The sequence below is a fragment of the Anser anser genome, assembly GCF_964211835.1.
Source record: "Anser anser genome assembly, chromosome: 5".
Lineage (NCBI taxonomy): Eukaryota > Metazoa > Chordata > Aves > Anseriformes > Anatidae > Anser > Anser anser.
Window position 1 is genome coordinate 43,892,467 of NC_139725.1, and position 21,378 is coordinate 43,913,844.

Consider the following 21,378-nt stretch of genomic DNA (forward strand, 5'->3'; position numbering starts at 1 on the left):
ATCCTCACCCCTGCCCCTGTGTTGCAGACCGAGGCCCCGTGACGGCACCAATGGAGAGCGTGTACTCGGTGGACCCAGCGCCGGACGGTGCCGGCCCCACCTCGCTGGACGTGCTCAGCTTCCTGGACACCCTGGTGAACAGCACGGAGGAGCAATGCTTCAGCGCCCGCTCCCGCAGCACCGTCCTGCAAGGGCTGCCGTTCGGTGGCGTGCCCACCGTGCTCGCCATCAACTTCATCCTCTGGCTGGTGAGCAGGCCGTGAACGGGGTGCCGTGTTCATGGGCAACACTGCCCATGGACCTCCTGGAGAACGTGGGGTCAGGGCTGGAACTGCCTCCTTAGCCAGTAAACCAAGTTCCCCGTGTCCCAGCCTCTCAGAGGAGGCACCCCTGGGAGACCAGGAATAGCAGGTGCTGGAGGTACACTTGAGATGTGTGGGGCCACGGGGATTCACCTGTGCTGTGTCGTGTGTGCTGTCAGCCCCCAGCAGCAGTGGTGAGATCATGGAGCAGGAGCAGTTTGGCTTGAGGAGAGAGTTGTGTGAGAGCATGAAAACAGGAAGGAGGGAGGCGGTGAGACCCTGTGATAAAACCCTTCACCATCCCTCTTCCCTCCTCCTACAGCTTCTCCTCCTGATCTTCTCCTGCCTTCGGAAAGCGGCTTGGGACTATGGGCGCCTGGCGCTGCTGATGGACAACGATAGGTGAGGAGGACACGAGGCCACTGCGGGTGAGACCAAGTGACGGGGCGGCCCCTGGAGGAGCCCGGAGGGTGCTGCTGTCCCCCCAGGCCAGGGGCAATGGCCTGGCTGCTTGGTCCTGGAGGGTCCAGCCTTCCCAGCCAGGGGGCATGGGCACCGTCTGCTGCAGGCGAGGGAATGCCCAGGCCAGCTTTGACCCCCCTCCTGAAGGTTCAGAGCTGAGGTTTTGCTTAGGGGCAGCTTTTTAAGGGAAAAGAGGAGGAAATAGGGACTGTTACCCAAACAGGTTAGGCAGTGCACCTCCAGACAAGGACTGAATTAAAGCCATGGCTGCCCAGCCCCACTGCCTACTTCTCTGGGGGCAGCTGCTCAATATGAGCATCCTTTGCCCAAAAGTCCTGACCTGGGTCCTGGACTCCCATCCTAATCCCATCACTGGTTTGTCCTAATCCAGGCAGTGGTGGTGGCCAGCAGCACCTCTAATCCTCTCCTTTTCCCCCCATGTCCACTGCAGCCAAATCGCTCCCAGCACACAGAGTTCCTGTGAGTAATGACACAGGGAGTCTGGTGACAGGGCTCTTGGTGCCAGCAAGTGCCCTGTCCTGGGAAAGAAAGAGGCCTCAGAGCTGCTTTTGGGTAGCACCAAGATGCATCCCCCCCTCCTTGCCACCCCAGGACTGTGGAGAGCTGGCCAGAGGAGGGGACAGGGGAGATAAGCAGCAGTAACACATGTTCATGTCACTGAGGTGGCCCTGCCCTGGCCCATCCATCAGGCTACGTGCAGAATCCCACAAAAAAAATACTGTTGCCATGGTGAAAGCAGCACCTGGACTAGGTTTCTGAGTAGGATGTGCTGCTTGAGCAGGGCTTGCCCCAGGCAACAGCACATCTTCCTTTTGGCAGGCGGGTACACGCAGGGTCTCTGCGAGGCTGGGAGCAAGCCTGGCAAAAGCCCTGCTCCTGTCTCACTCTGCCAGCTTCTCCTGGGCTCGGGCTCTGGAGCCAAGCCTGGAGGTGGACAGGGGTGCTTCTGTTCACTGGGGTACCACATCTGCAGCCCCAGTGCAGGATGCATGGCGAGGGGCAGTTCCTGGGGTGCGGGTGCCGTTGTAGCATCCTGCCTCCCACCGACTGCCCTCCTCTGTCACTTGACCTAAACACACCTTGCATTTGGGTCTGCACGACCCCACAGCAGCCAGGCTGCTCCCCGAGGAAAAGCTCAGTGCATGGCTTCCCGTGGGTGCCCTCCCTCTCCTTTCTGCTGCCTCTCCCCGCCTCACTCCCTCCTCTCCTCTCCTCCCTCCAAAGCTTGACGTCACTTTTCTACGGGGAGCAGAGCGAGAAGGAGAAGTCCCCGTCGGAGAGCAGCCCCCTGGATGTCGACAACAAGGACGTGGTGAGCTCACAGCGGCCGCGGCAGGGACAGCCCGGAGCTGCTCTTGGCATTCCTGGGTCACTTCGTCCCACTGTGGGGTGTTCCCAGGGCACTCACTGCCAGTGACACCGCACAGGCAGCCCTGAGCCGCCCCCCAGCACCTCCCTGCCAATGCCACGAGCACCAAGAGCCCCCTGCATCCTGCATCTCCCCTCTCTCCACACAAGTACATCGCTGTATTGGTGTCTCTTTTTCCTCTCTGCAGCATCAGGCACAAAACGTGTTGCTAGAAACAAGCACGGACCGACGCATTCTGCTGTTTGTTTCTTTCTCTCTTTGGGCAACAAAAGTTCAAGGATCAATCACTGTTGTGGCTATGAAAAAAAATGGCAGAATTTATTAAAAAAAAAAAAAACTAGGCAGGGAATTCAAAGAAGCAAAATCCCTGAAGGTGGCAAGAGGACTATTTAAAGGCACAGTACTGGGTGCTCTGGGTAAATGTATATTGCTCATCAAAAATAACTGACAAAGACCAAAAGGAAAGCCAGCATGGCTAAAGAGCAGATTAAGGGAGATTAATAGATGTAAGAAGGCACCCTTTTAAAAGTTAAGCTGTTCCCAAATGAGACAAATCTGAACTCTGCCAAGTTAGGTGTAAAATGCACTCAGAGGAGCGGGCAGAGGAGTTTGAGGAGACATTTGTAGAAGGCTTAAAAACAAGTACTTAAATTCTTCAGACACATCAGGAACAGGAAGCGTGCCAGAGGGCTTGTGGGGCTAACAGATGTTGAAGACAGAAAACGATTGCTTGAGAAGCAGAGTGTGGCAGGAGCTCTGCGTTAAGCACCCCTGTGCCTGCATTCGGTGAGGAACAGCTTCACCCCCAGGTAAAGCTGGGGAAAGGAGAGGAGGAACAAGGTGTCAGCTCTCACAGGAGGGTGAGGGCACCCCACAGGGCTCTCCCTTAGGCCCTTTGCATTCAAGGTCATCATAAAACCGCCAGAAAGGGGGCGAGAGGAGGGGACAGAGCTGTGTGCTGTTGGACACAGCCATGGCAGGGAGGACTGCAGAAAGACCTTGAGCTTGTAGTGTAGGTGAAGTGTAAAGTAACAGCTAGGGGATAAAAGGCCTGATGTTACCTGTGCAGAGAGAGGGAGGGAGCTATTACACAAGATACTGGCGTTGTCCTGTGTTACTGTATGGCAGTGCTGGCTTGGTGCTCAGTAGTGGTCCAAAAAGCATATTGCTTGGTGGGCACTGATAGCAAAGGCGCAGAGAAGGGCATTTCTGGGCTGGACATTAAAACAGCCCGGAGACTGCTTTGCAGAAATGGCCCATGTGTCCTGCTCCTCCCTGGGCGCCTGCCTCTGGCCAGTGCTGCAGCCAGGCCGCTGGGCAGCCCCGGGCACTGCCTCTGCTCAGCCCGGAGCGGAGCCCCCTCAGACCCGCACCCGAGGTCCGTCTCTGTGTCCTGCTCATCCCGACTCTCTTCCCTTCCAGGGCTTCTGCTCCTGGCTCATTTCCATCTACCAGATGAAGTAAGTGTGTGCCGTTGGTATTGGGGCTGTGCCCCAGGGAGCTGCTGTCTGCGGGTGGTGGCCCAACAGCCCTGCTAAAACATCCCCCAAGGAGAGAGGGCAGGGGCTCCCCTCTGCCTGCCCCCCGTGGCTCTGCTGACCCCAGGCTCCTGCCCCAAAGGCAAGGGCTTCAGCCTCTCCTGGTAGGAGCCAGTCCTGCAACGGGATGGCAGCCTGAGGGCTGTTTGCTTCCCCCATTCCCTCTGTGCCTGAATCCCACATACCACAGGCAGGATGCCATGAGTTTATATGGGTGTTGTGGGGCAGGAGCAGCCCCATGGTGTGCCCCAGTGTCCCAGGGGCGAGAGGAGGTGGTGGTTCTTGCAGCAGTGGGGAGGCACCACCAGCACTCACCCCCACCCCTCTCCCCCAGGGATGAGGAGATTCAGAGCAAGTGTGGGATCGACGCCACCACCTACCTCTCCTTCCAGCGGCACCTCCTGGTGCTGCTGATGCTGGTCTGCGTGCTGTCCGTGGCCGTCATCCTGCCCGTCAACTTCTCGGGGGACCTCCTGGGTAGGTGCACCCGAGTCTTGGGGTGGCTCGGGAGTGTGGCACAAGCACAGTGCTGGGGGGACAGGGGGCAGAAGGACCCCTCTGTCATTTGTAGGGCAGAGGAAAAGGCAGCAAGCTGCAGGGTGGCAGGGCTTGCTGCAGTCCTAGGAAGATGGGAGGAGAGGAGGGGTGAAGGGGGGCCACTGGCACCGTTTGCCCTGCAAGCACGAAGATACATTGTGCACTGGCTTCCCGTAACCTCCTGCTTGTCTTCTTCCCCTGCAGGACACAACCCCACCCACTTCGGCCGGACAACCATCGCCAACATCCCGACACAGTACGTGGCTCCCGTGTCAGGGAGCACCGCCCCGTGACGGGGAATGGTCTGTGTGAGCAGCAGGGCACGCATGGGAGACCGTGTGTCTGTCTGCGCTGCCCTCATCCTGAGTGTGCTGCCTGGTCTCCAGCCCTGGCAGCGGCTCAGGGAGGCCTTGCTGGGTGGCTGGGGTGGCCACGGGTGAGGTGCTGAGTACCAGGCTGGTCCCTGTGCTGCAGTGTGAGCTGATCCTGTCGTCTCCTCCTCCAGGGACCGTCTTCTGTGGCTGCACAGCATCTTCGCCCTCATCTATTTCATCCTCACCATCCTGTGCATGGCTCACCACTCCATCCATCTGGAATACAGAGAGAACGAGAAGGTGAGTGATATTCTCCCCGCAGCCACCAGCCCGCCTTTCTCAGCTCAAACGGACAACTTGGAGCATGCTTTGAAGAAAGGATGGTCCAAATACATACGGAGAGCTTGAGAAACAGCCAGGGCCTGGGCAGACAGGGAAAGATAAGGTTGTTTTTCTCCTGCTTCTGGAAAAAGCCTGGCAGCCTGGAGGCAACTCTCCACTGCTGCCTTGTCACCAAGACGGAAGCTCGGCTGCATCTGGCTGTCTGTGAGGTGGCTGTGTCCAGCTGTGTCCCCACAGCTGAGGAGCTCTGCAGTGACCCAGGCTCCAGGGCTGGCAGTCAGCACCCTCAAGCTCTCCTCTGCCTCCTGGCGGGTGGGACATCCACCAGGGGACCAAGGCTGTGGGTCCTGCACCTCCCTCTGCCCCCACCTGAGTGCAGGATGGCGCCTGAGCCCTTTCCCTTTGCGCACATCCCTTCCCCATCTGTGCCGCAGAAGATGTGGCCATGAAGCATGATCTGGTGTGAGCAGGACAGCTGCAAGATGGCCTGTGGACCCCAGCCCCATCCTCTGCCCCTTCTCCTCCCCCAGGTCGCCCGGACATTGATGGTTACCCACATCCCCAAGGAGATCACAGACCCTTCCCTCATCATCAAGCATTTCCAGTGAGTAGCTGTGACTCGGCAGGACTTCCCTGTCCTACCTGGGCTGCCTGGAGGCTGGCCACGAGCTGCCCCAGGCCCGGGAGGAGAGGCTGTCCCTGGCCATGTCCCCCAGTGCCACTGTGTCCATGTGCCCGCAGCGAGGCCTATCCCAGCTGTACTGTCACCAACGTCCAGTTCTGCTTCGACGTACGCAAGCTGATGAAGCTGGATGTGGAGAGGTGAGTGCATGGCGACCCTGCAGCTCTCTGTCAGTCTGTCTGCCTGTGTGATGCAGGCAGCTCCCTGAACAACCCTCCTCTCTATCTGCTTCCCGGCAGGCGCAAGGCAATGAAGGGGAGGCTTTACTTCACCACCAAGGCACAGAAAGAGGGGAAGATCATGATCAAAACCCACCCGTGTGCCCGCATCTTCTGCTGCCGCTTCTGTGGCTTTGAGCAGGTAGGATGGTGCAGGCAGGGCTGCGGGCAGCATGTCCCCAGTGCGGGCAGGGCTGCGGGCAGCGTGTCCCCAGTGTGGGCAGGGCTGCGGGCAGCGTGGTGGCTTGCCTGTGCCCCAGCCCTGGCTGCTCCTGCAGGTGGACGCCGAGCAGTACTACGGGGAGCTGGAGGAGAAGCTCACGGATGAGTTCAATGCCGAGCGCAACCGCATCACGCTGAAGCGGCTCGATATGGCCTTCGTCACCTTCCAGGACGAGCGGATGACAGCTGTGTGAGTGCCCATTGGGCCTGCTGGCATGAGCACGGTCCCCAGCCTGGCGGTGGTGTGGGATGGGGCCACCACTGCTGGGGAATGCAGGGGAGCTGGGACACGTTGTTGGCTCCCGCGGCCAAATCCAGGTGACGGGTCTGTCTCCGCTGTGCCTCTGCTGCCTGCCAGGGGCTGCAGGGGGAGGCTCATGAGAAGCAGGGGGGTCCTGAGCTGTTGGTTCAGACCTGACCCCGGGCTCCCTCCTGCAGGATTTTGAAGGACTACAGCCACATCCACTGCCGCAAGCACCCCCAGCAGTCCTCCGTGACCACCGTGGTCAAGTCGCACCACTGGGGCGTGCGCTACGCCCCTGCACCCAACGATATCATCTGGTGAACCCCCGTGGTGGGAGGGACAGAGGGAGGAAAGGAGGGCAAGCAGCCAGGAAGGGGAACCCGTGCCAGTAGCTATAGGAAAGCCACCCATGCCCAGAGCTGTAGCAGAAGTCACCAGTTGTGACAGGGGTGATCACCCCATGGGTGGCAGGGCTCAGCCAGACAAGGTTCGGGGTGAGTGCCAGGCTTTGATTTTTCTGGCCTGACTCCAAAGCCTCCTCAGAGGGTGGCACAGACCCCACTGTGGTCATACACAGCCCTGGGGGCTCTGCAGTGGTGATGCAGCAGTGCGGGGAGAAGGGAGAGGGAGGGCTCAGAGTGAGGGCTGTGGGGTGGTCAGCATGGGGAGCCGGACACAGCGCTGGAGGGCTGGGCTGGGAGACCCTAGACACATGTTTTTTCCTCCACACCACATCCAAGTCATCTTTTCTTCTCACAGGGAGAACTTGTCAGTCCGTGGCACATCCTGGTGGCTGCGATTCATCCTCCTTAATATCTGCCTCTTCATCCTCCTCTTCTTCCTCACCACACCGGCCATCATCGTCAATACCATGGACATGTTCAATGTCACACGGCCTGTGGAGAGCCTCAAGGTAGTTCCTGGAGCCCCGTGCCAGCTTTCCTAAAGGGTCTGCATTTCAACACTTGTCCATGGCCAGGACAGAGCCCCAGCTCGGTGTGGGCCCTTGGTTATGAGCCATCAGTGGGATGGGCGTTGATGAGGGGCAAGGAGAGCTCATGCCCCTGGCTGTCCTGTTCTTGTGTGTGGTTCTAGTGGCAGAGTCCTGCCCCCCTGGGCATACCTGAGCTTTGGTGCCTGTGTCCGTGGGGAAGGGCAGGTTGGTGTTCATGGAGGAGAGGGTCAGGAAGAGCTCAGGAGCTGTCAGATGCTGCCAGCAGCACATTGCCTCCCTGCTCATTGACCTGTGGGCTGGTGGGGGGGCTCTGGGTCTTGGTGCGTGCCCATGCTGCACTTGGCAGTTCTTGAGCTCTTGTCTCCTGGAACCAACGTCCCTGCTCGGGGAGGGGATGCTCCACGTGCATCTGCCCAGGGAGCTGCCTCCAGCACGGTGGAGCAGTGGCAGCGTGGGCGGGCTCAGCTTGTGCTCCCTGGAGCTGTCAGAGTCCTAAGAGGGTGTCCCCCATCTTTCCTACTGCAGAACCCCATCATCACCCAGTTCTTCCCCACTCTGCTGCTCTGGGCCTTCTCTGTCTTCCTGCCGTTCCTTGTCTACTACTCGGCCTTCTTCGAGTCGCACTGGACAAGGTAACGGGTCCCCTCGCTGCCCAGGGCTGCCCAGGGCTGCGTTGCATGGGAGGAACCTCACTGGGACCCACCAGACCCGACCTGCAGGGAGGCAGGCTGTGGTGTGGCAGACCACACAGAGCCCCGTGGACATTGCCCTGGCCAAAATCCAGTTTGTACCCAAAGGAGCCATTTCCTTGCTGAACACCTTCAAGTACAGGTGGAGCTGGTTTTAACATGGGTCTGAAGAAGTTGGCAGAAGGGATGGCGTGATGGTAGACTGGCTGCAGCAGGGCCCTCGCCCTGACTTGGGAGGCACATCCCAGCTCTCCATGGTGGACATGCAGATTTAGGATGCTCAGGGTCTCATAGCAGAGGAAGCATTGCCCAGTTCCTACAATTTGCTCTCTGTCTTGATCCTCTGCCAGCCCAAACCCCTGTGCCTGCTCTGCTGAGTCCTTGCAGGAGCATCGCCACCACCTGCCATCCTTCTCTGAGGGACAGGAGGTCCATCCCTGACTCCCACACAGTCTGGGAGAAGTTTTGCAGCACCCCAGTAGGTGCACAGCTCAAGGACATGTGGCATCCTTGAGCTGGTGGTAGCTCTCTGGTGAAGACCTAGATCCAGCCCAGCCCTCTCTCACCCTGCTTGCTGCCTTGCCGCTGAGGAGTGCAAAGTTCTCTTTTCCCCCCTTTCCCCAGGTCAAGTGAGAATCAGCTCACCATGCACAAGTGTTTCTTCTTCCTGGTATTCATGGTCATCATCCTGCCCTCGCTGGGGCTGACCAGGTAGGGGCCAACAGGCAGCCTGGAGTCACACTGGGCTCCTCTCCTCTCCGCAAGTCAGCCCAAGTGGTTGAGGGACAGGAGCTGCTTCAGCCACTGATGACACATGGCTGTCTCTGGGGAGGAAAATGCTCATGCTTTAGTGGTGCTGAGCTGCTCCCAGATGGACGCAGACATAAAATACCCTACAGAGGAGGTGGGGAGCTGTGCTGGGTCACAGCGTAGCCTGAGGTGGTGTTGGTGCCTGGCTTGGGGTGAATCCTTCAGCAGACCCCAGAAGGACCAGGTCAGGTACCGGCATAGCCCCAGCTCCAGTGAGTGTGGACTGATCCTGGGGCAGGGCAGTGCACATGGAGGCTGGATGCTCCCCACATTGCTCTGTGCCCCCCCCCCCCTTCTTTCTGAGCTTCCCCTCTGCTCCCCCCAGCTTGGACCTCTTCTTCCGCTGGCTCTTCGACACCCACTTCCTGGACGAGGCCGACATCAAGTTCCAGTGAGTACCGGGCTGCTCCCCGAAACACGGGGAGCTGCGGGGCAGAGCCTGGCACCATCCCCGCTGTCCTCTCACCCTCCTTGTCCCCGGGGCAGGTGCGTTTTCCTCCCAGACAACGGCGCTTTCTTTGTCAACTACGTCGTCACCTCCAGCCTGATCGGGACGGCCATGGAGCTGCTGCGCATCCCCGGCCTCCTCGTCTACACCGCCCGCCTCTGCCTCGCCAAGTCCGAGCCCGAGCGGCTCCACATCAAGCGGGTGCGTAGCCCCGGGCACCTCCAGGCGCACACAGCTCCTGGGCATGGCAGGGACGCTTTGGGGAAGCTCAGGTTGTCCTGGTCCTGTGGGAGGTTTGTGTGGCGAGCCACCACGCAAGGTGTGCTGCTGGCCCTGGCTGTATGGGGCTAACCGGGGTGAGGCAATCCTGTGCTCCTGGGGAGGCAAAGGCAGTAACAGCGCTGCTGGTTGTGCCTCAGAGCCAAGCCTACCAGTTCCAGTTTGGGCTGGAGTACGCCTGGACCTGCTGCATCTTCTCCGTCGTCATGACCTACAGCATCACCTGCCCCATCATTGTCCCCTTTGGTGAGTACGGCCCTGCTGTCCCCATCCGTGCTGAGAATGGCTTGTCCCGGCCTTCAGGAGCGATGTGGGGGCTTCCCATGGGAGGCACAGCCAACCAATGTCCCCTGTCCCCTGTCCTCCTGCTAGGTTTGCTCTACATGCTGCTCAAGCACATGGTTGACCGGTACAACATCTACTACGTGTACATCCCCACCAAGCTGAACCAGCGCCTCCACATCGCCGCCATCAGCCAGGTCGTGGTGGCCCCCATCCTCTGCATGTTCTGGCTGCTCTTCTTCTCCGTCCTGCGCCTCGGTAGGGAGAGCTCGGGGCTGCCCCCACCGCTTTTCAGGGTCACCAGTCTGAAGCTCTGGGGGACGAGCTTCACTCCTGAAGGGTGATGGTGTCACGCCTGAGTTGGGCACAGCTGAAGGATGGGAAGGGGGGTGGGAAGGTGAGGGAGGTGCAGCAGATGCAGGGGTATCAGCTACTGTTTGGGGAGAGGGGGGCTGTCAGAGCTCACAACAACCCCAGCATGCTCCAGCCTGGGGCTCAACGTCCTTGGAGGCTCACATCCTGACCCTGTGTCTCTCTGCCCTAGGTCCCACCCGCCCTGTCACCCTCTTCACCTTTGTGGGCCTCCTCTCCTGCATCATCTTCTCCTTCTTTGGGCTCTGCCTGAAAAAGCTGCAGCCACGGAAACCATCCAGCTACCAGGTGAGCATGGGCAGCCCTTTCCTCCTCCCGCCCTGTGTCCCCTCACCGCCCTGGGGTGTTTGCAGTGAGGGGGCTGAGGGTTTGGCTGCACCTGGATCAGAGCAAGAGCTCAGGTACCCACACTGCTGGGGCATCCACACCGTAGCTCCCCATCCCTGGACATGCCAGCACCGGGTGGTGCTGTGATTAGGGACGCAGGCAGCATTCCTGGCCCGCTTGGTTAAATCCTGGTTTGGCTGAGATTGGGCCTGGTCCTGCTGCGGAGGGGACCCTGCGTGGTGGCCCGCAGCCGGAGCTGCCCCAGGCTTTTCCCCTTGCCCCCGTGCGGCGGCTTCCTCCCAGCCTCCCCTCCCCAGATGTCCGATCAGTCCGAGGGCGCGTTCAACGATGCCGAGCGGAGCAGCGTCTCCTCCACCCCCAACTCCAACGTGAGTACCCCTCCCCAGCCCGATGCAGCCCCCAGCTCACTCCCAGCCCGGGGGATGCGTTCCCTTGGGGCCCAGCCCCTGGTTCCTGACCCCCCGCTGTCCCCCGGGGCAGCTCTTCGTGGCCACGGTCCTGCAGGAACCTGAGCTGAGCCTGACGCCGGCGGCCTCCCCGGCACACCAGTCCTACGGCACCATGGGCAACCACCTGGAGCCGGCAGAGGATGGGGAGGACGGGGGCCTGCAGAGCTTTGAGACGGAGCTGGAGACGGTGGAGGGCGAGTACAGGACGGGCCCCGTGCTGGAGAGCCAGCCCCGCTACCAGTGAGCAGCCCCGCTGCCAGGGTGAGAGCCGAGAGCAGAGGATGTGCCGGGGGCAGGAAGGAGCCCATCTGCAGCCCCCAGCGCCTCGCACCGCCCCTGCCGCCAGCACCGACGGGTGCCCACTTCGCTGACGGACCCACGCATGGGTGATGCCGGACAGGGGGACAGCGGGACTGATTCGAGGGGGGGCCCCAGCCCATTGCAAGGTGGCGTGGCCCTGCTGTTCCGGAGCAGCTTGGCCACCCTGTACCCCCCTGTCCCTGTCTGCCTCTTCCAGCCCAGGGTGGGGAAGAGGAGGTGCAGCCCCGTGGGGTGAGGTCTCCTGAAAGACCTTACTGCAAGGAAAGGAGGGAGGCCCTGCCTGCAGCCGCATGTCCTCTCGGCCACGCCAAACCTTTGCTTGCCCACCCGCTGCTGCTGCTACCCATGACGGCTGTTTTGCTCCTTCCCGTGGCCCTGGGTGCTGGCTCCAGCCCCCAACACCACCCCCAGGGCTTCACCGATTAAAGCAGGGGTTGCTGAGATGCTCGTGCTTTGGCCTGCGTGAGTGCACGGGGCTGGAGCAGCTCCTCCTGCTCCCACGCCTGCCAGAGCACCGGCCGCCCTTCCTGGGGGCAGCATCAAAACGCACGCCCCGCTCTCCCGTGGCGCCAAGACCCCATCCTGGCAGGGTTCGCCCTGCCCTATGCCCTCCCTCTGCTGCTGCAATGTGCTTGTGCCCTCGTGTCTTCAGGGATGAGTGTGTTTCGTGGCCATGACAGCAGCTGCCTTTTGACGGTAGCTCCCATCCTCCCGCTCCTGCTGCCCGTGCTCCCCCTGGGACAGGCCATGGGGATCTGCACGGCTCCATCCCATTGCAACAGAGACAGGGGTGCTGGCAGCACCCCCAGCTTGCCCAGGAGCCCCTGGAGAACGAATCCTGCTCTGCTGGATGTATGCACGCCCGCTCCTGCCCCAGCAGCGTCCCTGGGCCTTCTGGGGTCTTGCTCAGCAGCCACAGAGGCCCCAGGGAGCAGGGGCAGGTGCTGGCCCTCAGGGTGGGCGTGCTCAGCCCCGCTTAGCCCCCAGGTGGTTCCCTGCTCAGGGCAGAGCCCCAGCAGGTAGGCAATGAGCAGAGCAGTGCCAGTGCCTGGGAGTTCCCCACCTGGAAATGCGGAGAGGATCCCTTGAAATCCCACCCCTTGCCATGAGCCAGCCACCTCCTGTGTTGCCGTCTGCCCAGGAGTGGGGCAGTGCTGGGGCAGTTTCTCCCCACTCTGCTGCTGTGATATGGGGCGGAGGGGGGGGGGACAAGCTGGCGCCTGCCTGTGGGTGATGCCCAGGACCTCCCCTGGAATGTGGGAGAGCTGATTTGGGTCTTTCTCCTGCAAGGGAGACTCATGTTTGCATCGCACTGCTGGGGGGGGGAGGGGGGAGGGGGGTGCCCTGTCCCCCACCCCTGCCCATCCCCAGGGGTGGCACAGGGGACATGTGTGCAGGGGACAGCACTGCGGGGACATCCTGTGCCAGTTCCCCTGCCCAGCATTACAGAAGCTGTCTGGTACAGGGGCAAGGTGCACAAATCCTTGGGGAGGGTACAGGCAGCCCAGCAGTGAGCCGTGGGCCTGAGCTCCCTGGCCTGGCAGCCCCACTGACCCCTTGCCCCTGCATGCCCGGGCAGTGGCTGTGGCACCCAAAAAGCACCTGGCGGGGCTCCTGGCTCCCTGCCCAGACATCCTCGCCACTGCTCGTCCCGGGGCTGCCCCGGATGGCAAGATGCTGGTGGCTTCGTCTGGCGACTCGGTGGCCTCTCGCCGAGGGCCAGCAGGTACCTGTGAGCAGCACCGTGTCCCGGGGAGCTCGGGCTCCGGCTGCCCTTGGCTGCCACGCTGTAGGAATGTGCCAGAGGTCTGTACCTTCTCGTTATTTATTGCTATGACCGTGCCTTGAATAAAATGACTTCACCCAGCCGCTGCCTGGTGTCATCACCCCGTGCGTCCCGCCTGGTGACAGATGCGTTGGCACCCTCGGCTCAGCCAGGGAGGGGCTGGGACTGTGGTGAATAGTGGGTGCCCAGAGGAGCCGTCTGGGCTGGGAAGGATTTTTGGAGGTAAAGGGAAAGGCACGGAAGCAGTAAAGGCCCAGGGGCAGAGGAGCACCCCACAGTGTCACCTCAGAAGGGCACAGCCCTTAGCACCGGTCCCCTGCCCGTCTTTGCTGGTCGCTCCCCCAGTGAGGGGTGGCCCAGGGCACCACCACCAGACAGTCCCAAAGCTGACCTGGCACAGGCTGCCCACAGCAGCTGTGGCTGCCCCATCCCTGGAGGAGCTCAAGGCCAGGCTGGATGGGGCTTTGGGCAACCTGGTCTGGTGGGAGGTGTCCCTGCCCATGGCAGGGGGTTGGAGCTGGATGGGCTTTAAGGTCCCTCCCAGCCCAAAACACTCTGTGCTTCTATGATCCTATGCCCTGTCTGCCAGGGAGCCCTGGGGAGGTGACAAAAGCCATTTTGGGCGCCTTTCTCTTGGTTTCAGCAGACAGTGCTCTTCTGCTCCCCTCCTCCCTCCCAAAACATTCTTTGTACCCAAATTCCCCCTGGAACCATCCCCCTCTGGTTTCATCAGCACAGGGAAGAGCACTGCCCCGGCCAGCCTGGCTTACAGCATGGGGCAGGAGGTGTCCGTTTGTGTGAAAACTGGAAAACAACAAGTCGACCCCCCCACCACCACACCCCCACCCAGAGGGCAGCCAGTCTGTAAGTAGTGGCAGATTGGGCTGAACACACGGCTGGCACCTGGCAGGAGGAGCCCTTGCTGCGAGCGAGGCCTGTCATCGCTCCCTCAGCCCTCGTGCCGGGGAGGCTCATCCCAGCCGAACGAGGCCCTACAAGCCCCGTTATCCTGCGCCTCCACTGCTCGGGCCCTGCAGACTTGATTTCAGCGGCCAGCCATGGCAGGAGGGGGCTAGGACAGGACTTTGTGCCCAGGCTGCTGCCGCTCCGCTGGGCCCGCGCAGCCCGTCGCCCTGCAGGCCGCCCATCGCCCTCGGCCGCGGGGCTGAGGCAGAGCACAGCTGCTGCTGCCTCCCAGAACAAAAGCAGCAGCCAGACAGCGCAGAAGGGGGGGGTCTGAGGCTGGTTGGCTGCTTAAGTGTGTAATTCCATCTGAGACTGTTAGATCTGGCAGGCAGAGAGTGGTCAGCAGCCTCTGCTGCCCGTCCTGCAGCTCACCCCTTCGACCACAGTGCACAAAATCACCAGAAGACTTTCGATGCCGGGTGCCTGCTCATGGCACAGCCCAGCTGGACTACGTGAGCACTTCCAGCATCCAACATCTCCAAGGCTATTGCTGACAAGAAACCAGCAAGCTCCCCCCTGTCATCCTTTTTTTTTAGCTTGCTCAGGCCTCTTATATTAAAATAAACATCAGGCAGCCAAAAGGGCAGAGGCTCACTGTTGTTCTTTATTAAACAGTACAGCTGGGTATAAGAGGCACACGGACTAGTTTATTTCTCCTAGGCGTTACACAAAACGTGGTACAGAAGAGGAGAAGTCAAGGAGCTGGGAAAGCTATAGGAAGAGGGGATCGCTTGGTGCAGCGGCACGCGCCCCATCCATCACCCACCTGCCTACGTGCCACGTGGAGCCAGAAGGATCCTCCCTGCGATGCTGAGGGCTGCAGAGGGTCCCTGTGATGCTGAGGGCTGCAGAGGGGACGTCCCCAGCCCCAGCCCCTGCTGCCCCATACCAGCGCTTCCCCTCCAGCTCCTCCATCCCTGGTTCCCGGACCAGAGCCGGGAGGAAGCTGCAGGCCCCACCGGGGCCAGGTGACAGAGGGCCATGGGTGAGGATGCGCAACACCATGGGGGCCTGCAGGAGCACAGCCTGCTACCAGGGGGAGGACAGCAAAGATGGCACGGGTGGCTGTGCTGAGACACCTCTCTGCTCCCTCATCTTGCCCCAGGGAGAGACACTTCAGTGCAGACGAAACATGTCACTAGAGCAGGACGGCGCAGCCCTGAACGCCAAGCTCCTCCGGCCCTGAAGGAGCAGCAAAGGGAGCTGCCTGTAGATGAAGACTTGCTCCATATCCTGGGGCTAGTGACAGCTGGAAACACAGCTCTGCCAGTTCCACAGCAGCTCACTCATAAAGGTGGCCTCTTCTCCAAAGCACTCAAGTTCAGCTCCCAGCAGAGCCATCAGGCGCTGCCTCTCAGCCGTTTCCTTGGATTTCTTCCAGCAGGTGCTTTATTCTTGCTCCTGGCCTAACGCAGCTCTGCTGCACGCGGCTAACGGGGCACCTTCTCCCCCCTGAAGTGGCTGTGTCTCAAGTACGGCGGGAGTTATTTCCGAGGGGTGAGGAAGCTCTGCAGATGGGCATTGTGTGCAGCTGGGAAGCACTCCAGGTCCCGACAGCATCAGCAGAGAAATTCCAGCTATGCTTCCTCTGGCCGAGAGCCAGAATCATTTCTGGAAGCCGTTGCCATGACATGATTGCAACCTTCATTTTTATTCTAAGACATCGTTTCTTGTATTTACTTTATTCTCCTCAATACAAAGCATTAAATAGCCACCACTGCTGCTGCATTTCAGCGGGCTCTCGGGTTAAAACCAGCCAGCCAAGCAGACAGAAATCCTTCCGGACAGCAGCCCACACCTGCTAAGAGCAGCCCTACCTTGGCATTAACGTGACCCCACTGCTTGAAACATCCCTAGGAGACACAGTAAGCTGTGACCAACCTTACGCAGGGAAAGACCCAGGGTGCCACCCAGGGGGGAGAGCACCAGGATGGACCAGGAGCAACACCTGGGTGAGGAGAGCAGGTAAAAGCTCGCCGCAGGGACGGGGAAGGATGGCAGCACTGCACAGCCAGCTCCTGCCTCTGCTGCCCTACACGGCTGCAGCCACCCCTGCCCCTGCAGCGAGCTGAGCCAGCCGCCACCTGCACAGCTGAAGCGGGCACAGCCGTGCACGAGAAGTGAGTGGTGACAGCCTCGGCAGGTCTCGAGCACAGCAAAGAGGATCTCAGGCAAATGAGCCTCTGAGGACACCTCCAGCTGTCACCTAACTAGGGTGGGCAGCAAGAGGAGGGGAGGGGAGCCAGCTGAAGACCAGAGCACAGACACCAGCGCTGGTGCTCCAGCTGGCCCCGAGGAACCTGGGGCAGGGCAGAGGACCTGTGCCGCGTCGCTCCCATGCTTCCCTGAAGAGAAATACCCTACTGGCCATCAGCAAAGGCAGAGATGTGGTCGTGTCAAAGCAAGGCAGGATTACCGAGAGAGACCTGAAGCACACGTGGCTGGAGGAGATGAAGATGGGCTGGTGCACAGAGAAAGACGGAGAGAGGCAGAGAGAGGGTGAGCGCCTGCCCCATGCAGGGCTGCTGCGAGGGCAGCGGTGGGGAAGGCTGGCTGGGCTAGTCCCCCTCCGGGAGGGGCTCCCAGCCGCGCCGCATGGCTTTCACCACAGCACCGTAGAGTTTGGTCCAAGCCTCCCGCACGTCCGGGCTGAAGGCAGGGCCGAGGCATTTCTCCAGCATGTACAGCAAGGACTCGCCGACGGTCTGCAAACCAAACGGGGAGGCAACAAGCTCAGCAGCAGGGTGCAACAGGCAGCCCCTTCTCTTGCTCTACCACCGCTTAGGGCTTCTCCCATTGCAGGGCACCTGCGGAGGCAGCCAGCCCCATCCCTGGCTGTTCAGAGGAGCCCCAGAGGCAGCCTGGATCCTGCTCGGGTGCTGACCCACACCATCCCCCTGTCTTGCCCTGCGCTGGCTCTCACCTCCCCACCAGCTCATTAGGAAGTGCAGGCAGGGAGAAAGGGCTGACACAGTGTGGGTATCACCAGTGGAGAGCTGTCCCCTGGCACAGCAGTGGACCAGCAGAGCTGAGCCATGCCAACGTGCCAGGAGACAGGTTGGGAGCACCAGATGGAGGCTTAGGGCCTTGCCTGTGCACCACCCTCCCTGCAGGGCGCTCCTCATCCTGGGCTGCATGGTGTCATGCTTTGCCTGGGCTGGCCGGTGTCACCACCTCGAGCAAGGTGGGTTTATGTCTGGAAACATGGAGGGGCTGAGGTTCAGCATCCCCTGAGCATTTCCCTGGGGAAATGCCTTGCTGCCCTCTGTCCTCACTCCATGGGCAGGAAACGAGGGGAACTCAAGGGTTTCCCTGACCAAGCCAACACCACCACACAGCTCGGGGGCTGCACTGAGCCTCCAGCTTTCTCTCCAGCCAGCTGAACCCAGCGGGTGGGCACAGAAGAATGGGGACAGCTGAGGGCTGCAGGCAGCGCTGCACAAACACAGCCACAGTGGGCTGAAAGAGGATGCCTCACCGAGAAAGACTCAACCTTCACACCGATTGCCTGGTGCTTCTTGCCGAGGTTGCAGAGATATTCTTCCAGGCAGGGCAAGTTCTCCAGGTGGCTCACGGCCGCATCAATCACCAGCATCACCTACAGGAGCACACAGGTAGAACAGCACTAAGGCTCTGCTGCCCTTCTGGGGGAAGGGGCTGACCCCGCAGCTTCACCTTTCTCAGCCTGATGGCCGCCACCACCACCTCCCAGCAGAGCAGGTGCCCTCTGAGCTTTCCTTTGCTCTGCTGTGACCTGTCACATTTGCAGGGCACACTGACTGTAGCACACCCCACATCCTTCCGCAGGATGCTGCCAGAGTGCTACAGCAAGCAGCACTGCTGGCCTCCCTGCCCCAGCAGAGGGAGGAGAGCCCTGTAGCAGAGCAGTTATGGGCCAAGATCTAACACTGATGTGGTCTTAGGAGCCCAGGACAACTACAGAGGAGCCCTGGAAGTTGCCAGGACTAGAGCTGCCAGCTAGAAGTTACCAAGATGGTGCAACTGTGTACAAGTCAACTGCAACTCTAAGGTCAGCCAAGGTATTTTGAGGCGAGGGGATGGCTAGCATAGCCAAGAGACCTGGTCTGCCAGAGCACATACCACAGTGATCTGCCAGGGGCATGAAGAGCCAAACGGAGACAGAACAGAGAAGGGTTAACAAGGGATGAAGGGAACAGACAGACCAAATTAGAAGAAGAGATTAAAGCCAGGGCATGGTTGGCTTGGCAAAACCAAGAGGTGATAGAATTGTGCTGTACAATTTCAACAGGGAAATTATCTCCAACAAGAGCAAAGAGCTATTTCAGCTTAAGGCAGTAATAGCAGAAGTAAAAATGGACATAACTTGCCCAATAAGCAAAGGCTGGAAAAGAGCAAAAAGCTTGCAGCTATCAGAGGAGAGCAGTCCTGAAGCAGCCTCTCACAAGGAGCAAGACAGGCACGCAAGGCACTGCACTGGTTTAAAGATGGAGGCTATGAAAACCGGTCTGAAGATGGAGGTTACGGGGTTACGAAGGCATCTGCAAGCCACGGCTGCGCTCTTTCTCTGCCTGGCTACTCCTCAGGGCTCAAAGGGCTCCTGCTGTGCTGGGTCTGGCTCCCTCTGTGCACGAGCTCCCGCAGGGCGACATCGGCATCGCTCCTCTCCCAGTTCTGGAGGGAGAGGAGACTGCCGTGTGCTCCCAGCCAGTCCCAAAACCCAAAACACTGCCCGGAGGCTTCCTCCTGCCCCGCTCTCACCTTCCTAACGTGATCCAGGAACTCGGGGGCGGACAGGCACTCCTGGGGGCTGGCAAACTGCTTGCAGTTGTACTGGAAAAGGGGCAACAGGTCAGGGTCCAGATCAAACAACCTGCAACAGCGAGAGAGAAGCCCCCATCTCCTCACGTCCTTAACGTGGCGCAGAGTCCCGCTCACCCACCAGCAGCACCCCGCCTCCCCCTTTCCTCCTGCTGCTCCTTCCCCACCTGCGAAGGACGTGGAAGTCCCAGTCTTAGTCTGGGGAAATCCAGATTATCTACTGGCAAAAGCAGCCCCCCTTTCCCTAGCCCAAGGTCCCAGCTCTCAGACCTGTGGCTTTGGCACCTGTGGATCCTCCCAGCCCGGCCCCGCTCCCCCAAATCCTGCTCGGTGCCTTCCCCTTCCCACCCCACGATCCCCTTGAGCTTCAAAGCTGCCAAAACCGGGGGAAGCCTGGGTGCTGAGGGGAGCTCAGGTGCACCACCAGCCTCCCTTCTCCCCACCCCGCACGCTGAACCGCAGGGTCCCTCAACCACAAGGCTTGGCCCTGGCCCCCCGCTGCCCTTTCCTGGTGGTCACCAACTCTCCGCCGGGCTCTCGGGGCGACTTCTCACAGGTTTTTCCCTTTTCTTTCCCCACAGCCGAGGCGCTCACCGGAGACCCCCACATGGCGCGTCCTCTGCTCCGGGACCGGGGGGGCCACTCGGGCGACCACCACCACCACCACCACCACGACCTGCCCAGGGGCGGCAGGGGGGCCACGACCCGTCGCTTAGCTGCCCCCCGCCCTTGGGCGCTCACCTGGAGAAGAGGACGAGGCCGTGCTGCACCGGGCTGCCGCTCACCCGCCGCCAGCTCTCCCGGATCAGCGCCCGCTGCGCGCCTGACAGCATCCCGCTCGCCATGGCGGGGGCGGGGAAGGGCCCGCCGGGGGGAGCTGCCCCTTTCCGCCCGCCCCTCGCTCCGCCGCCACCTCCCCACCGCCCCCCCGGCCCCCTTCACCTCGGGTCCCCCCGCCCCGGAGCCCCTCCGGGGGACAGGCCCCGGCACCGTCCCCCTAGAGCCCCCCCAGGAGCCCCCCCGGCTCGCACCTCACGGGTAGGGCAAGGGGAGGACAAAGGGGGCGACCCCGGCCCCCCCCAGAGGAGAATGGGGACTTGGGGCGCTGCTCCCACACTCGGGGACCCCCCTCGCCCCCTGCCTCCTCTGGGAGAGGGGCGACTGAGGCAGCCGGACAGGCAACGCTGCTAACCGAGAGAAGGCAGCTCTGTCACACAGCTCCCGGACACCCAACTTCTTCCCTCTGCCTCCAGGACACCCAACTTCTTCCCTCTGTTGCTCAGAGGGAAAGGCGGCATTTAATTCGGCCCGGGGATGGAGGCAGCACAAAGGAAACTTAGAGCGAGCAGCCGAGGGCTGAAGCGGCACGACGGAAAGCAGAGCAGCACACCAGAAAGCAGACAGCCACAGCAGTCACGCAAGCTGGGGGTATCAGAAGGATGCAAGCAAGACAAAAAGCGCAAATGGCACTGAAACCAGCAGTCTGCTCTGGAATAACAATTGTGCTGATCTTATTACAAGTTCTGCTACTACCCGTCAGGCTTATTTCTTGTCATTAGGAGAGAAGACGGCAGCCTGGGACCAAAACAGGAGCACGTTGACTCAATAGATGCAGAAAGGAGGCTCTTCGCCTCAGAGTACTGAAATCCAGCCCCAGAAGGAGGCAGGTTCAGTGGCACAGTGCAACATCCTCAGCCCCAGCCACATCTCCCCTCCCACGGGTCTTTCTCCAAAAGACCCAGCCTGACAGCACGGACTGCAGCAGCAGCAAGAAGCCACAGGAGACGTCTCTGGAAATTTATTTATAATATATTCCAGCACAAATTAGCTGTTTTCTCAGGCTTCTGAGATCCCACGTTCTCACTGTAGACCAGGCAAGATGCTGTATGGGAAAAGCTCCATGTATGTTAGAGGAAGCTAGAGATCTCTACCTAAATCCAGGCTCTTGAAGATTGAAGAGTCCCACAAACTCACAAAGAAATTGAGCCATTAGATGGAACTATGGAGCCCCACAAATACTTCCAGATCTCTGGATACTGAGCCAGAGGAAAATGTGGTGCCAGGTTCTCTGTGCTTTGAATTGTCATTGCTAGAAAAGCTTTCATTGATGTCAAAGGTCTCAGGTCCCAGTAAGACACACATGCAAGAATAGTTTTCTCTGTTAAAAATACATCATTTTATCTTTCACGATCATTAAGAAATGCCTGAAAAACACAATCTCTACACCTCTAAATTCTTGTAGAATGGAGGCTAAATAAGAACCATACAACACTAAGGAAAAGCCACAACTTATCGTGGCTGGGCTTCTGGAACATACAACCCTCAGTGCTTCCCACTGCTGGCACCATCTTGTGGTCTCCAAGTTAATGCTAAAAGCCATGTGTTGGCCATCTGGTTGCAAAGGGAACACACGCTGGGGACCAGTGATAAATCGCTGCAACTGCTGGAGCTGCAAGGAGTCAGAAAGAGGGGCTAGGACAGAAGCAGGAATACCAGGTTAATCTGAGCAGAGCTGTGAACATGAGCCCAGCAGTGGCAAACACAAACTTCTTGCTGCTGATCGAGCACACCAGCAAGAAGCATGAAATGTCATCCCTTCTGGAAGGATGTGTGTGCAGTCAG

General features: G+C 60.2%; 2 protein-coding genes across 3 annotated transcripts in view; one reads left to right on the forward strand and one right to left on the reverse strand.

Moving 5' to 3' along the window:
- TMEM63C (transmembrane protein 63C) overlaps positions 1–13,070 on the forward strand; it is a 31,486-nt gene extending 18,416 nt beyond the window's left edge. For both annotated transcript variants that reach the window (XM_083837816.1, XM_083837815.1), the window contains exons 3-24: positions 28–248; positions 625–704; positions 2,010–2,097; positions 3,577–3,614; positions 4,027–4,169; positions 4,434–4,485; positions 4,735–4,843; positions 5,416–5,489; positions 5,627–5,707; positions 5,807–5,927; positions 6,064–6,197; positions 6,446–6,568; positions 7,011–7,164; positions 7,732–7,838; positions 8,520–8,606; positions 9,031–9,096; positions 9,192–9,354; positions 9,573–9,678; positions 9,805–9,972; positions 10,259–10,374; positions 10,731–10,802; positions 10,915–13,070. In XM_083837816.1, coding sequence (XP_083693942.1) covers positions 51–248; positions 625–704; positions 2,010–2,097; positions 3,577–3,614; positions 4,027–4,169; positions 4,434–4,485; positions 4,735–4,843; positions 5,416–5,489; positions 5,627–5,707; positions 5,807–5,927; positions 6,064–6,197; positions 6,446–6,568; positions 7,011–7,164; positions 7,732–7,838; positions 8,520–8,606; positions 9,031–9,096; positions 9,192–9,354; positions 9,573–9,678; positions 9,805–9,972; positions 10,259–10,374; positions 10,731–10,802; positions 10,915–11,127 — 2,493 coding nt within the window. In that variant the 5' untranslated portion in view covers positions 28–50 and the 3' untranslated portion in view covers positions 11,128–13,070. The remainder of the gene's footprint in view (positions 1–27; positions 249–624; positions 705–2,009; positions 2,098–3,576; positions 3,615–4,026; positions 4,170–4,433; positions 4,486–4,734; positions 4,844–5,415; positions 5,490–5,626; positions 5,708–5,806; positions 5,928–6,063; positions 6,198–6,445; positions 6,569–7,010; positions 7,165–7,731; positions 7,839–8,519; positions 8,607–9,030; positions 9,097–9,191; positions 9,355–9,572; positions 9,679–9,804; positions 9,973–10,258; positions 10,375–10,730; positions 10,803–10,914) is intronic.
- A 1,470-nt stretch (positions 13,071–14,540) lies between these two features.
- Positions 14,541–19,640, reverse strand: NGB (neuroglobin). Its single transcript, XM_083837817.1, has 4 exons — positions 19,498–19,640; positions 18,697–18,808; positions 17,435–17,554; positions 14,541–16,661 (listed from the first exon to the last, which is right to left on the reverse strand). The coding sequence occupies exons 1-4, from the start codon at positions 19,599–19,601 to the stop codon at positions 16,515–16,517; spliced, it is 483 nt and encodes a 160-aa protein (XP_083693943.1). The 5' UTR covers positions 19,602–19,640; the 3' UTR covers positions 14,541–16,514.
- Positions 19,641–21,378: the final 1,738 nt, after the last annotated feature.

Excerpts from the sequence above, each read along its gene's own strand:
- NGB (XM_083837817.1), bottom strand. The coding sequence starts at position 19,601 with ATGGCGAGCGGGATGCTGTCAGGCGCGCAGCGGGCGCTGATCCGGGAG. Across the intron at positions 18,809-19,497 it reads GGCCTCGTCCTCTTCTCCAG|GTTGTTTGATCTGGACCCTG; the intron begins GTGAGCGCCCAA and ends TCGCTGTTGCAG. Across the intron at positions 17,555-18,696 it reads TCCTGGATCACGTTAGGAAG|GTGATGCTGGTGATTGATGC; the intron begins GTGAGAGCGGGG and ends GTGCTCCTGTAG.